The sequence below is a fragment of the Xenopus laevis genome, chromosome 3S, assembly GCF_017654675.1.
Source record: "Xenopus laevis strain J_2021 chromosome 3S, Xenopus_laevis_v10.1, whole genome shotgun sequence".
Classification (NCBI taxonomy): domain Eukaryota; kingdom Metazoa; phylum Chordata; class Amphibia; order Anura; family Pipidae; genus Xenopus; species Xenopus laevis.
The window spans coordinates 61,339,218-61,351,900 of NC_054376.1; the positions used below are offsets into that span (position 1 = coordinate 61,339,218).

At 39.7% G+C, this 12,683-nt stretch overlaps 1 protein-coding gene across 9 annotated transcripts in view; it reads left to right on the plus strand.

Annotated features, from left to right (window-relative positions):
- The first annotated feature begins 11,619 nt into the window (after positions 1 to 11,619).
- LOC397944 (tropomyosin alpha-1 chain-like) overlaps positions 11,620 to 12,683 on the plus strand; it is a 31,707-nt gene continuing 30,643 nt past the window's right edge. For 2 of the 9 annotated variants that reach the window (XM_018254117.2, XM_018254118.2), the window contains exon 1: positions 11,655 to 11,945. In XM_018254117.2, coding sequence (XP_018109606.1) covers positions 11,832 to 11,945 — 114 coding nt within the window. In that variant the 5' untranslated portion in view covers positions 11,655 to 11,831. Of the gene's footprint in view, positions 11,946 to 12,683 lie in introns of all 9 variants that reach the window. The other 7 variants (XM_041588380.1, XM_041588379.1, XM_041588382.1 and 4 more) reach the window with 6 other exon arrangements.

Below are 12,683 nucleotides of genomic sequence, written 5' to 3' on the forward strand. Positions count from 1 at the left end.
AGCACAGGTTAGTGATGTTCCAGCTGTTGTTCTCCTTATTATGCTGCCTTTTCTTGGTAATTTCTGATTGATGTGATACCAACATGCATGTCCAAACAAAACCTCATGGTAAAAAAACAGTTGGTGCTATTTTCTTTTTTTAAAAGTCTTAATATACTGGTATTCAGAGATTTGGGCGGAAATAAATATACAGTTTTGGTTTATTAGTGACCTTTAAGAAACCAGCTGTGATAGAGAAAGAATTCAGACAGGCTAATAACTCTAAAACGAAAGTAAGGTAAAAAAAACGGATGATGCACTGAAGAGATGAGCACACTACCCAATATAACACTCAATAGGGACTACATTTGCAAAACTCTGGAATGATTTGCATGGATATTAAATACATCTAGCTCTAAAAGAGAAATACAGACATGGTTTGTTGGCTGAGTGATTTTATATCTGTTCAATGTGATCACTGAACAAACATATTATATTCCATTTGGTTCCTGCAAATGCGTTCCACATGCTGTCATTCCCAGACTTACAGTATAGCTGGAGCAATTTGATACACAAGTAATAATCTTACAAACTGATTCCAGCAAATTTGGATGCCAATTTTCCAAACAGCAAAATTTGTAAAAAAATATTTTTAAATATTGACAACTGTATGGGCAGATCTTGACCATTCCCCTTTAAACAAGTGTATTTTATATTGATTATCAGTTATATCTATATTCCTTGCAATAATGCAAAATAAGAATGTGGTGGCACTATGGTGCAGTGGGGAGCCTTGCTGGCTTGCAAGACTAGGTTCCTGGGCTTGATCCTTGCCAAGGCAATATCTGAATGAAATTTATATGCTTTGCTTGTAGAGTTGTGTTCTTGTTTCCTCCCACAGTCTAAAATGTACTGGTCTGGTGGATGACTGAGGGTGTGCTTGTATGACTGTGGTTAAGATATTAGATTGTAAGCACTGGCATACTGACTAGGGAAAGAGACAATTGTGGGTGAGGCCCGGGAGGAAATGAAGCCAGTAAGCACTAGAAGTAGGGTGGTTCACATAGTGCCCACATGTGGTTGACATGTTGCTACAGCTTGCATCCCCAAATTCAGGTAGAAGGGACCTCAAAATACTTATAGGGAACCCAGGGCAGGGTTTGGCGAAGTGATTGAAAGGCTGACAGGTACTGATGGGAATCTGGAGTAATAATACACTTTAAAATGATGTCTACTCTGGCAGCACTATACAAATAAAGGATAATAACTTGGGAGCTATTAAATATTGTTTTTATACTGGTCATATCATTTTAAAAAAAAAAAATCTATAAGGATCTTATAACATATGATTACATAATTATTGGCAAGTTTCCTGCCACACATTATAACCTGGCAATACACTACTAAACTCCTTGCCTCCTTACTGAAATATATGCAAATATATGCAAATATATGCTTGCGTATCTCAATGACACACATATGTAAGCAGCCCATGACAGACTGTGGACAGGTTAAGCCATAATTTGTATTAGCAGTTAAGTCATGAATTAATATTCCTCAAGCCAGTCTCTCTCATGCTATTTTAAACTTCTCTGTACTGTAGTGAAACATGTGTCACAGCATGAAGTGGGAGGTAACAGGGAGAAGCAGGTGCAAACAACTGCTATAAATATACACTGCACAGGAGACACTTCAGCAAAGCAAATTAACCCTTCTACCTTAAATTAGAAGGGTTATTAACAGTCAGGCATGCATTGGATAAGAATGGATAAAAGAACCCATCTCCAATCAGAATTTGAGCTATATCTTTTGTCCACTCTGCATTATGTGATGGTTTTTTAGAACATACCTTTTGGCTTGTGGGCCTAGCTAAAGGCTAAAGTAACACATAATGTAGATGTTATAGGAATTTAGCCAAGGTTTCGTTTAGTGAGGCTAAATCAAGCTTGGGAAACTTTAGCTGCTTAAAACTACAACTCCCAACATAATAGCTAAAGATGATAAGAATTGACTGTGCTGGAGGGCCACAGTCAGACATTTATGGCCTCACTGGTTTGAAGAGTCAGTTTACTAAGCAAATGGATTGCTGAGGCAGTTTCTAAAGGTGACAGCTGACATATATTTCCTAAATTTGCACTTTGGTACAATGTTTTCTTGAGATCACCCAGCCTAATATGGAGTCCAGAAAGATACAGTGGGGTTCTTTTGTATCAGCAGTTCTCTCTGTTGAAATAACACCCTAATGAGCTCATTTACAATAAATGGGGCATGGTGCAAAGCGCAAAAAATGGAAACAAAGTAGTTTGTCTTGAACCTTGTCCCTAAATGATTTGCATGATGCACTCTACAATGCATATCACGTCTGACATTTTCCACAGTACTGTATAATGAAAGGAATGGAGATGGGTGGCACATACATCTATATAGGTGATGGGGGGGGCAAAATACATTTTTCTGGGGTTTAGGAAGACTTGTTACTCTAAACTTTTTAGATGTAACATATTTGCTTTGATTCAGAAATTAACCCGTAATGTCAAGCTTTATCAAAAGGGGCCTATTTATACAACATATAAATCTTAACATTTTGGATTCAATTGAATACCTATTTAAAAGCTGTGGTGTATAAATGGCAATTTAATATCATTTATTGCATCAATTCTGACTCTAATGCTGTGGGGTTTCTATTTGTAAAAATGTATATGTCGTTACAGCAGAATGTACAAGTTCTCCAATGGCATAGGCCTTGGGGTGCAGTTCTAGAGTGACTATTTAAATAATTAAAAAAAAAAAAAAAAAATAGACAAGCTGAGGGGGGAGGTACCTCATTTCTAAGTGATTGATGCAAGCAAATGGACTGTTCTGCACATGTGTTGATCGCATAGGTGAGGAGATGGGATAGGGGCCATGCCTAGAGCAGCACTGGGTGTAAATCTGGCACGGAGAATGTACACTGAAATTTCACACTTCAGTAGAGTAGGCAAAGTCCATTGAAGTATATGGGGATAAAGTCATGCATTTATAGTAAATTCTGTAGAAACCATTATGGCTAAACTACACAGTGGATTTTGATCAGATTTTGTTTTTTTCTGATCTTGCCATGCAACACCACACAACAGCACAAGATGTTGTAGGATCGTATAAAATCTGATACCCACATCTGTAATGTAAGTTGGATCATTTAAATAGGATGGTGTGGTTTGTTTAAGAACAAAACACTGTCAGACTCAATGAGATTTTATCTTATGGGATGAAGATGCAGTATGCAGAATTCCCTTCTGACAGATGTGTTGTGTCAGCTCTACAAGGCCTTCCTACCGTGTCTCTTACCCCATAGCACGCTATGTGTCCTTATTTGAGCTCTGTATACAAGCGGTACAAGCAGTAGAATAACATCTTTCCTCCACCAATATGATATCATCCAGAGCACTGATTTGCTTGACTTTAATATGTCAGCTACCCTAGATTACTGTTTATCTCGCCATTTGCTGTTTCCCACTTGAGCCTACAAATCAAGTTTTCAGCCTGTATGACAGGTGGCCCTCACAGTGATTGAGTAGGCCTGCAGCAGTGGGGACTGGGGAGGGAACAGGGGCCTTATGGCAATCACAGTAGGCTGTTTATAGTTTTACCCATTTACTACATTGAGGAATTTGAATATCTCCACGTAGTGGAACAGAAACAATCAGCCACATTTCAGCCACAAGGCATGAGGAAAACTCTGGTTGCAAATGGCCCGTTTCAGAGACGTTACATACATTCATGTTACATACATGTTCTATGCAAACAATCTCAGTCAAATGCTACAAAATATACTTGCACATGACCTCCTCTGCACAAAGAATAACTTAATTTTTACTGTAAAAAATCATCTATAGCAATCAACTAGACTATTGCATGCCATATGTATGCATGTTAAATAGAGCCTTAAATAAAAGTTATGATACTCCCTTAGGCAGTAGGAAAGCTTAATAATAAGTGCAATATATCTGAAATAACATGCTCTTGTACTAATTACTGGGGAACAAAGAAGTTAATGCCAATGAGGTGCTGAGATGTAGGACCACAAAATGTTCTGTAATATATATGAGGTAGAATAAGGCCACTCCTATCATGAGGAAACCCCTAAGCTTCCTTATCCGCTTCCAAATAACCCATGTCCTGACCCCATATACTTGTCAGTGCCAAACTAGTTAGAAGATATCTGCCTGCATTGCTTTCTGTCTGGAGGCCAAGCCTTCAAGTATATTAAACCCAAACAGTCTAGTAGTCAGGAGGCTAAATACAGCCAATGAAATACTACAATATTATCTGAAATCTGCCAAAGCCACACATACTGCTTGTGGGTGCTCTCTTTGGACTGACTGATGTTTGGAGAAACAACAAAAGAACCATGATTACATTTTAGTGGGTACTAAGCTCAATGTGAGCTTTATCATAATTCTAATTTTTGAAAATATAGAATCATACAGATGAAGCAGACTCTGTGGCTGCAGGGGGGGCAGGAGGTATAGGGGTCCCATGAGTCCCAAATAATGCTCAATTTCAACATATATTAGTAAAACAGGTCAACCTCTGGATATATTGAGAGCTCTAAAATGAATTTGCTGTGGGGCCCAGTAACATCTAATTAAATCACTGTACAGAATGATGTATGATTGTTAAACAATCCAAATTATGTCTGCAGAAAATAGAATCATGTTCATAAATTCATTTAGTTCTGCCATTTTAATCCACTTTTTTGCACTGACCATACTTCAGCATTTATCCAAACTTTCTAATAAACTGATAAATTGATACCATCGACAATTGAAACTTTGTTTCAATGGTGTAGGAAACATTGCTACACGTTGCACACTGGCTGCAAAAGAGTGCCTTACTAGCACCAGATTCCAAAATGAAATGACTTGGGGCACTGGGCAAACTAACATATTCCCTGGCATTTTAGATTTAGATCACAGATCGGCACACAACCTTCTTTATTGATTTATATCATCTCCAACATCAATGTAACGGGGGGTACAACCTCCCTTCATCAGGGACTGTGCCGGGTAATGGAGGGCCAGGTTCACTACTGCAGAAATAGTAGATTTCGGGTGTGCAGTGTACTTATTACATTTTAGATTTAGAGACATATTCCCTGGCACTGCCATGTGACCCCAGCTTGAGAGGCTTTCTTTAACCAGAAATCGTCATCAATGAAATTTTAGACTACATATTATTATATTGTTATTCTTTAACAATATACCTATGCATAATATATGCAAAATAGAAAAAGGAAGGGGAAAGATGTTGTAATTGCCTTGATGATATCACCTAAATTCACATTATTTTAAGGTTTCAGATTCCATTGAGCCAGACACTTAGAGGGTTATTTATTAAGTTCTGAATTTTTCTGGTCAGACTTTTAAAGGGGAAAAAATACCATTTTTTTTCAGAGGAAAAAAATGCTCAATTTTCTCAGGATTTATTAAAGTCTGATGGTGTTAAATGTCTGACCTGCCGATAACATGAAAAAGTAAATGGCAGATGTCCCATTAACAATTGGAAGGTTTTGCGCTGAAACCGAGTTGCGATGGGTTTCTGAAGAAATCGTAGCTTTTAGCCAATTTTATGACAAAATCTTAGGTTTCAAGCAAAAAAATCCTAATTTTTTTTACAATTTTATTATGACTTTTTGCACAAGAAAAATGTTATTAAGATATTTGGTGCGTCTATGATGAGCTGGCCAATACCGGCAGAAGACTTGGATATCGGTCGTCTCGATGATCAGGCTGGCCGTAAAATTTGATGGCACCCGAACATCGCCCATTGTTAATGCTGAATCGTCAGATACAGGTACAATTGTATTGTTTCTACCTGTATATCTGACGATACATCTCTACTCATATGAACTGAAATGAACAATCTTTCTTGGAAAGATATTTTCAGACAAAGCCCCAACAAATCTGGGATTTGTTGCATCTTTTAAGATTACAACTGTATAGAAATTAGTCTTCAGTCTAGACTTTCTGGAGTAGCAGTAGCTACAGGGTTTAAAAGCATAAAAAGGCATTCTTTGCATGATTCAGTAGCAGAGAAAAGAAAGCATACAGGGGAGCTTAGTGCAGCTATAAAGATGTGCAAGGAGCATGCTTGGATTCAAGCACTTTTATTGAACAATGTCAATAAGTACAATATGTCATGCAATTTAGGATAACTACACAAGCCGTTTACAGGCCCGAATTTACAAATCTGGCGCCCCCAAGCCAGCACAACTTGTCACTCTCCCGTCACTACTGCTTCCTCTTCCTGTGCCTCGGCACATTGTGACCTGCGCCCCGTCCCCTGCTGCTTCCTTTTCCTGTGCGTGCGCACATCATGACGGGTCCAGAGTACTAGGACCGTACATTGGCGTGTAAACAAAAGGAACACCAAGAGCCCCAATAGTGTAATATGTATTGGTGAGGGATAATGAAATAAGAGTAGATAACATATACTCACAAACCAGGGTTACCAATAGGCAACCACTGTAAAGGCAGGTGGGGAGATTGTCCTGACCCCACTCAGGATTAAGAAGTCGCTCTCTGTAGATAGAAAAAGGGTATCAACCCTCCACCGAGGGTGGACTTAGTATTGTATAAAAAGAACAGAGGCACCAAAAGAATAAAAGGATATAAACGAGTTTAAAAAACAAAACTTGGTAATCAGAGGAGGCAGTAGTGGACTTACCTCCTCCAAGCAGACACAAAACGACTGTAATTAAGCAGTCAAAATTTATTAACGAACTCCAATCAGTACAACGCGTTTCACGGGCTCAGACCCGCTTCTTCAGGCAATAAACATAGGAGTTACAGCTGTGAATTTCAGAGACCAAAGTGACAAATAGTATGCTCTATGCTTATTTGTCAAAACAAAAGCTTTTTGAGTTTTACAAAATATGTATGGTATTACATATTTATTCTGGGATAAAGGTATGGTGCAGGGACTGGTTAGCTATTAATAAAAATGGGGGGGGGTTTTGGGATATACCAAAGTAAAGGTTGATAGGTATTAGAGGATACAACAATTATACAGGTGAAGTGCAGTAAATAGGGTAAGAAAGAAGTGCAGTGAGCAAAAACGTAGTGGGGCTGCAAAGTTAATATAAAGTCATAACTAACAAAACAAATAAGGCATAGAGTGGTGTGTGGTAATAAATAACAAGACTCACCATCTGGCAGTAGTATACACACTTAGCGCCTCTGTGCTGGCGGAGGACGCCTGAGTGTCTTTTATAGTGAGAGTTTGGAGGGGAACCAGCATCTTACAAACAGGAAGTGCATCATAGGGGGGCGGGGTTAAGGCAAAAGGTTCAATAATATAGTATAGGGAGTAAATAGTCACCATGTTGGGAGGGGCAGTGTGGGGGTTACTTAGCCGCCATGTTGGATGGGACAGAGTAGTGAAATAGGTACATAAAAGTGCGTGAGGGTACACATATAAGGAATAGGGGCGTGTTGATCATATTGATGTGGGCAAGCGGCTATAAAATTGGGGGAGAATAAAAGAAATTTTTTTTTTTAATTTATATCAGGGCAGGGTTATTAAAATGGAGTGCCATAGTGCATGATGCCTGAATAATAACCATATGGAGCAAAAACAGGTTGCTTATACAAAATAATAGAAACATTATCTAAAACATATATTAAAATTTGTAATCAAAAACATACATCCATAAAGTATCAGATACTGTGATCAAATGGTGAAGTCCAACAGTAGCTATAATCAATATAATACATTGAAAATATATATACGATATGCCAATGTTCTAAAAACATTGGAAGTTTGAACCAAAAATAAAATGTATATTATTTATTCACAGTAAAAACATGAGACTGTAGGTCGTAAATACGTAAAAAATTCGTAAAAAAAAATAAAAGAAACATAAAAGAGAGGACTAACTCAAAGTGTTAACGGAACAAAACGGATATGATTATGGGGGTTGATATTTAATAAATTTTCTCTAAGACCTCGTTGAGTCCTTCAGCAACGAGTGTCTTTAGGGTTTGGATCCAATACATCTCAAGTTTTTTAAGTTTTTCAAATGCCGCTGGTTCTGTCTGAATTGATATTATCTATAAGGGTGATGAAGAAAGTGTCGGGATTGCTCTGGTGTGCTGAGTGAAAGTGACGTGAAACACTGTGCATGGGGAATTTGTTCAAAATACTCCTTTTATGTTGACCTATCCGGCCCCGGGCCTCTTGTGTGGTTCTGCCAACATATTATACAGTACATTGGCGTGTGGGAGGTTAGACTTCTAACCTTCACAGCTTTGTAGGTAAAATTCACTCTTCCACATAACATGTTTTTCTGGTACCTGCAACTGAGGCATGCCATCCAAACTCAGTTCGGAGTTGCAGTGTTAGACACTACACCTAACCAATTGGAACAAACACTACACTGACACACCTTGGACAAACAGTTATTGCTTTTTTACAATATACTCTTCAAAATAAATAATGACTTTCTGCCAAAATTGAAGGAGAAATGGACATACCAAATATGGACACTGAAACATGGCCGGAACTCCTTGAATCAGTTTATACCCCTCTAATTAGTGTCACGGATTGTATGATACAATTTAGATTTTTACACCAGACTTACCTGACCCCTCATAGGCTACACAAGATAAACAATAACATACCAGATCTCTGTCCTAAATATGGATTCACACCTGCCAACTTTATTCATATGGTATGGCAGTGTCCTCATATCCAGAACTACTGTAGTATGGTAACAAAGGAAACAAGTCACACTTTAGCCCTCATTATACCAATGGACCCACTAGCACTACTTTTAAATCAAATTGGGGATATTACAGCAGAAAAACATCTGCTAACCTACCTGTTTATACAGGCAAAAAGACAGATAGCCATGAAATGGAAGTCTAGCCTTCTGCCCACCAATGGCTTGACCTAGTTAACCAAAGCCTTCCCTTATACAGAACCACCTTTTTACAAACGTGCATGCCCAAACAAGTTTGGAAAAAATTTAGTTGGTTTGGGTAGATGAACATCTTCCAGTGGCATAGGTATAATTTGTATACTTGTATATGATATGGAGTACTTTCCCTTTGCTCTTTTATATTCCACTCTCCTGGATTTTGCTAACAAATTAAAGAGAATGAGAGCAGGTTGGTTTAAAACAGTCAATGTTTTATGTTAAATGATATACAAACAGGGAGGACTCAATTGTACAATATACTGTCACTGTATAACACATGGTGTAGAATGGCATTTTCCGAAACCTGTATATCCTTGCAGCAATATGTAATTCAATTCCATGATGCACAGTTACTAGATTGTGTTAGAATTACCAGCCTGCCTAACTGTAATGCTTAACTTTGATGTGCCTTTTTATATTTTTTTTCCTTTTTTCTTTTATGTAACAAAAAACTCAATAAAAAATAATTTTTAAAAAAAAAAAAAAGATCTGCTCATTTGGTGACTTTACAAATATGTCCACTTTAAGTAGGTGATATCCAGGTGATCGGATCATTTGGCCTAAGGCCACAAGATTGTAAAAGGAGGCGGTTAAGGCGAGCTACTGTCAATTGGGGAGGCCCCTCGGAGGGTATGCTAGCCAAACATAGTCAATTGGCAACTTTTATTGGGTCGTGTATGGTCACCTTAACACATCCCTTAACTGCATGTGATATCAGGGGGCAAATAAATAGCAAGAATGGCATTCCACAAAAGAAGCCCTGTCTATTTTGTCTGGTTACTCATTTTGAAGTACAGCGTTTTCTTGCACATTTCTGTGTTGTACTTGTTCACCTTTTTTCCATTAAGTTGGTTTTAGATTGTTTACCAGAAATAAAGATTTTTTCAATTACTTTCTATTTTCTATGTGTGATCATTTTTCTAATATTGAAGTGTAAAGTGTAATCTTTCACCTTCTAAAGCAGCTCTGGGAAGGGGGGGGGTTGCCGACCCTGTAAACTGTTCTAAATTGATACATTTAGTTGATACATTTAGTTGATACATTTCTTATCTTTGTCCCTGCTGAGCAGAATCCCTGGGTTCCATTAAAGTCAGTTGTTAGAATTGATACAATAGTTGCTAATACCCCAGAGATGCTGCTTAGAAATGTATCAACTAAATGTTGCAAATTTGTAACAGTTTAGAGTCTGCATCTTAATTACTGAGCTGCCATACTCAAACACCAGAGACAGGGACATTAAACTTTGAACTTAGATTTTGGAAAAACTGTAAAAAAAAAAAAATAAATGCGTGAACAGTCCCTCCTCCCCAGGTCCCCCCCACGCACCACACCTCCCAGCTTTTACTGTGCCAATATTTATGATGCAGCAGACCCAGAGGCAATTCTGCTGCCATCTGAGGCCCCCTGTTCCGCACTTAAAAATCAGTGTAGAAGCAGGTCAAACGGGGACAGCATCACTAGTGCAATGAGAGAAATTTCATTCTCTGCACTAGCATTCCCTGAAGCAGCGTTTTGCTGCCCCTTGTTACTGGCTGCACTCTGCTGCCTGAAGTGGCCTCATGGCAGGAGTGGCCCTGAGCAGACCACGTGGTCTTTGCCCCCTAATGCCCAGGGCCCCTTGTGACCATTGGGTCTGAGGTATAGGTAGTTACTAGTTACACTACTGATGTAACCCCCCCCCCCCCAAGCTTTCAGCTGTCCAACCTATGGACTTCTGTTTGCTTAATTACATCAGGCATCAAACTTCAAAACTTCAGTACCATCAATGAGGGGGACTACAATACAGTAGACCACGCGGTCTGGGCCCTGTGGGTAGGGTTGCCACCTGGCCAGTATTTTACAGGCCAGACTGGTAAAAATTATGCTTGACCCCAATGTTATTAATAGGGAAAAAAATCTAAATATAAAGGAAGGCCGGTATTTTTTCCCAAAAAAGGTAGCAACCCTACCTATGGGTGTGCTGTAGTTACGCCACGGGGTGAATGCCTTTCTATTGTTGTGATCATTTGGGCAGACAGCCGATGTGCTAAACACTGGCAGACGTGATCCCTGAATAGTACATGCATATCATTGGTATGTGTGGGCCTCCTTACACACACTGTAAATCATATATGGTCTATAAGAGTTTTCACATGCATAAAGTTTAATGTGTTTTGTGCTTAGTAGTTGCATCTTCTATAGTAAATGAGGCCCAGTGTTATGGTGGCATTATAGTATGAATAAAACATTTGGGGGAAATGTAACCCCATGCTACAGCACTGCTAGGCCAGGTTTATTGTCTAATGTGTAAGTAAGCATTTATAATGTTGGTGCCACAGAGGCATCAGCAATACAGGTGAGTGGGAGGAGAGCCCAGCAGGGTTACTTTTGGCATGTGATTAGAATTTCACTGGCTGGGATTTATACTGTTCTCATTATGAAGTGGCAGACTGGGGCAGAATAAAAGTGTCTGCTCCAAGAAGTTCTCCTGAGACGTCCCACACTGGCTTTCCAGAGCTCCTTCCCAGACACATGCCTGGAGGTTTAGAAATAGGAACACACTGCTCTCCCCCACAGCAGCACCCCCACCCCAGCCGCTCCAGCCCTGCCTCTGCCCATCACACCCCTTATATAGTCAAATGCAGTCAAATGGTCGGCAGCAGCGAATAGACGAAGCCATCCTTAAAAAAAAGCCAGCAGTGGGACAGAAAGGCAAGGCTCCCAAAAAAGTATTGGGTGTCCGGAGGAATGTGTGTGCCCCCCCTCGCTGCCTTCCCCGCTACATATTTGTGAGGCTGGAACAGCTGAGAGTTTGCACTTCAGCCCAGGGCTCACACTAGGAACGATTCCTCTCCCTGCAGCTTCTGTCCCGTTCTCTCTGCCAGTCTAACCCCAAACACAGCCAGCAGCCATGGACGCCATCAAGAAGAAGATGCAGATGCTCAAACTGGACAAGGAAAACGCCTTGGACAGAGCAGAACAGGCTGAAGCAGACAAGAAAGGAGCAGAGGACAAGAGCAAACAGGTCTGCACCTTGTTGGGAATCCCTTTATTCCAAGACTACCTTCCCGTGTAGCAAGTCCTGGAACTTGTCCCACCTTAATCCCCCAAGGAGCCTCTTCAACTATTACCCGGTGGTCTACCTTGCCCTAATCATCGATAATTGGAATTACTTTGTATAGAGAGAGAGTGTGTACTGCAGGCAAACGTGAGCCATTGACCTGTGCCCAAACCAGTGCCTCTCTGGCTGTTGTTGAAAAGATTACACCCAGCTTTGTCTGCCAGGGGCTGCTGGGAATTGTAGTTTAGCCACAGCTGGAGATCCACTGATGTTGATATTTGTTACCTCGCTATAAATATCTTCTTTCTAGGGATCCCTGCTATGGATGATTGGTCTATCAATATTGCTCCACATACCTGCAAAGCACATTTTTACAGTTGTATTTAATGAAGAGAGGAAATAAAAAATGGGACGTATGTAGTGCATGGGAGAAGCTCTGCTCCAACACTGTATTAGAGCCTGGTTAGTCCTGGGCCCTCTATAGCATCACTCATCAAATGTGCTGAGTTGTCCTTTATGGCTTTGAATTGGTTAATATGAAGAATTGATGTTTTTACATGTCCTGAGAGACATCCCTTCTATTCACCTACCAGCTTATTTGGCCGTTTACTGAACATTTCAGCCCCATTCACCCAATATTAATGAGAATTATGCCCACCCCTTGCCCTAGAAAGAAAATTCATGATTTTTTAGTTCTGCTAA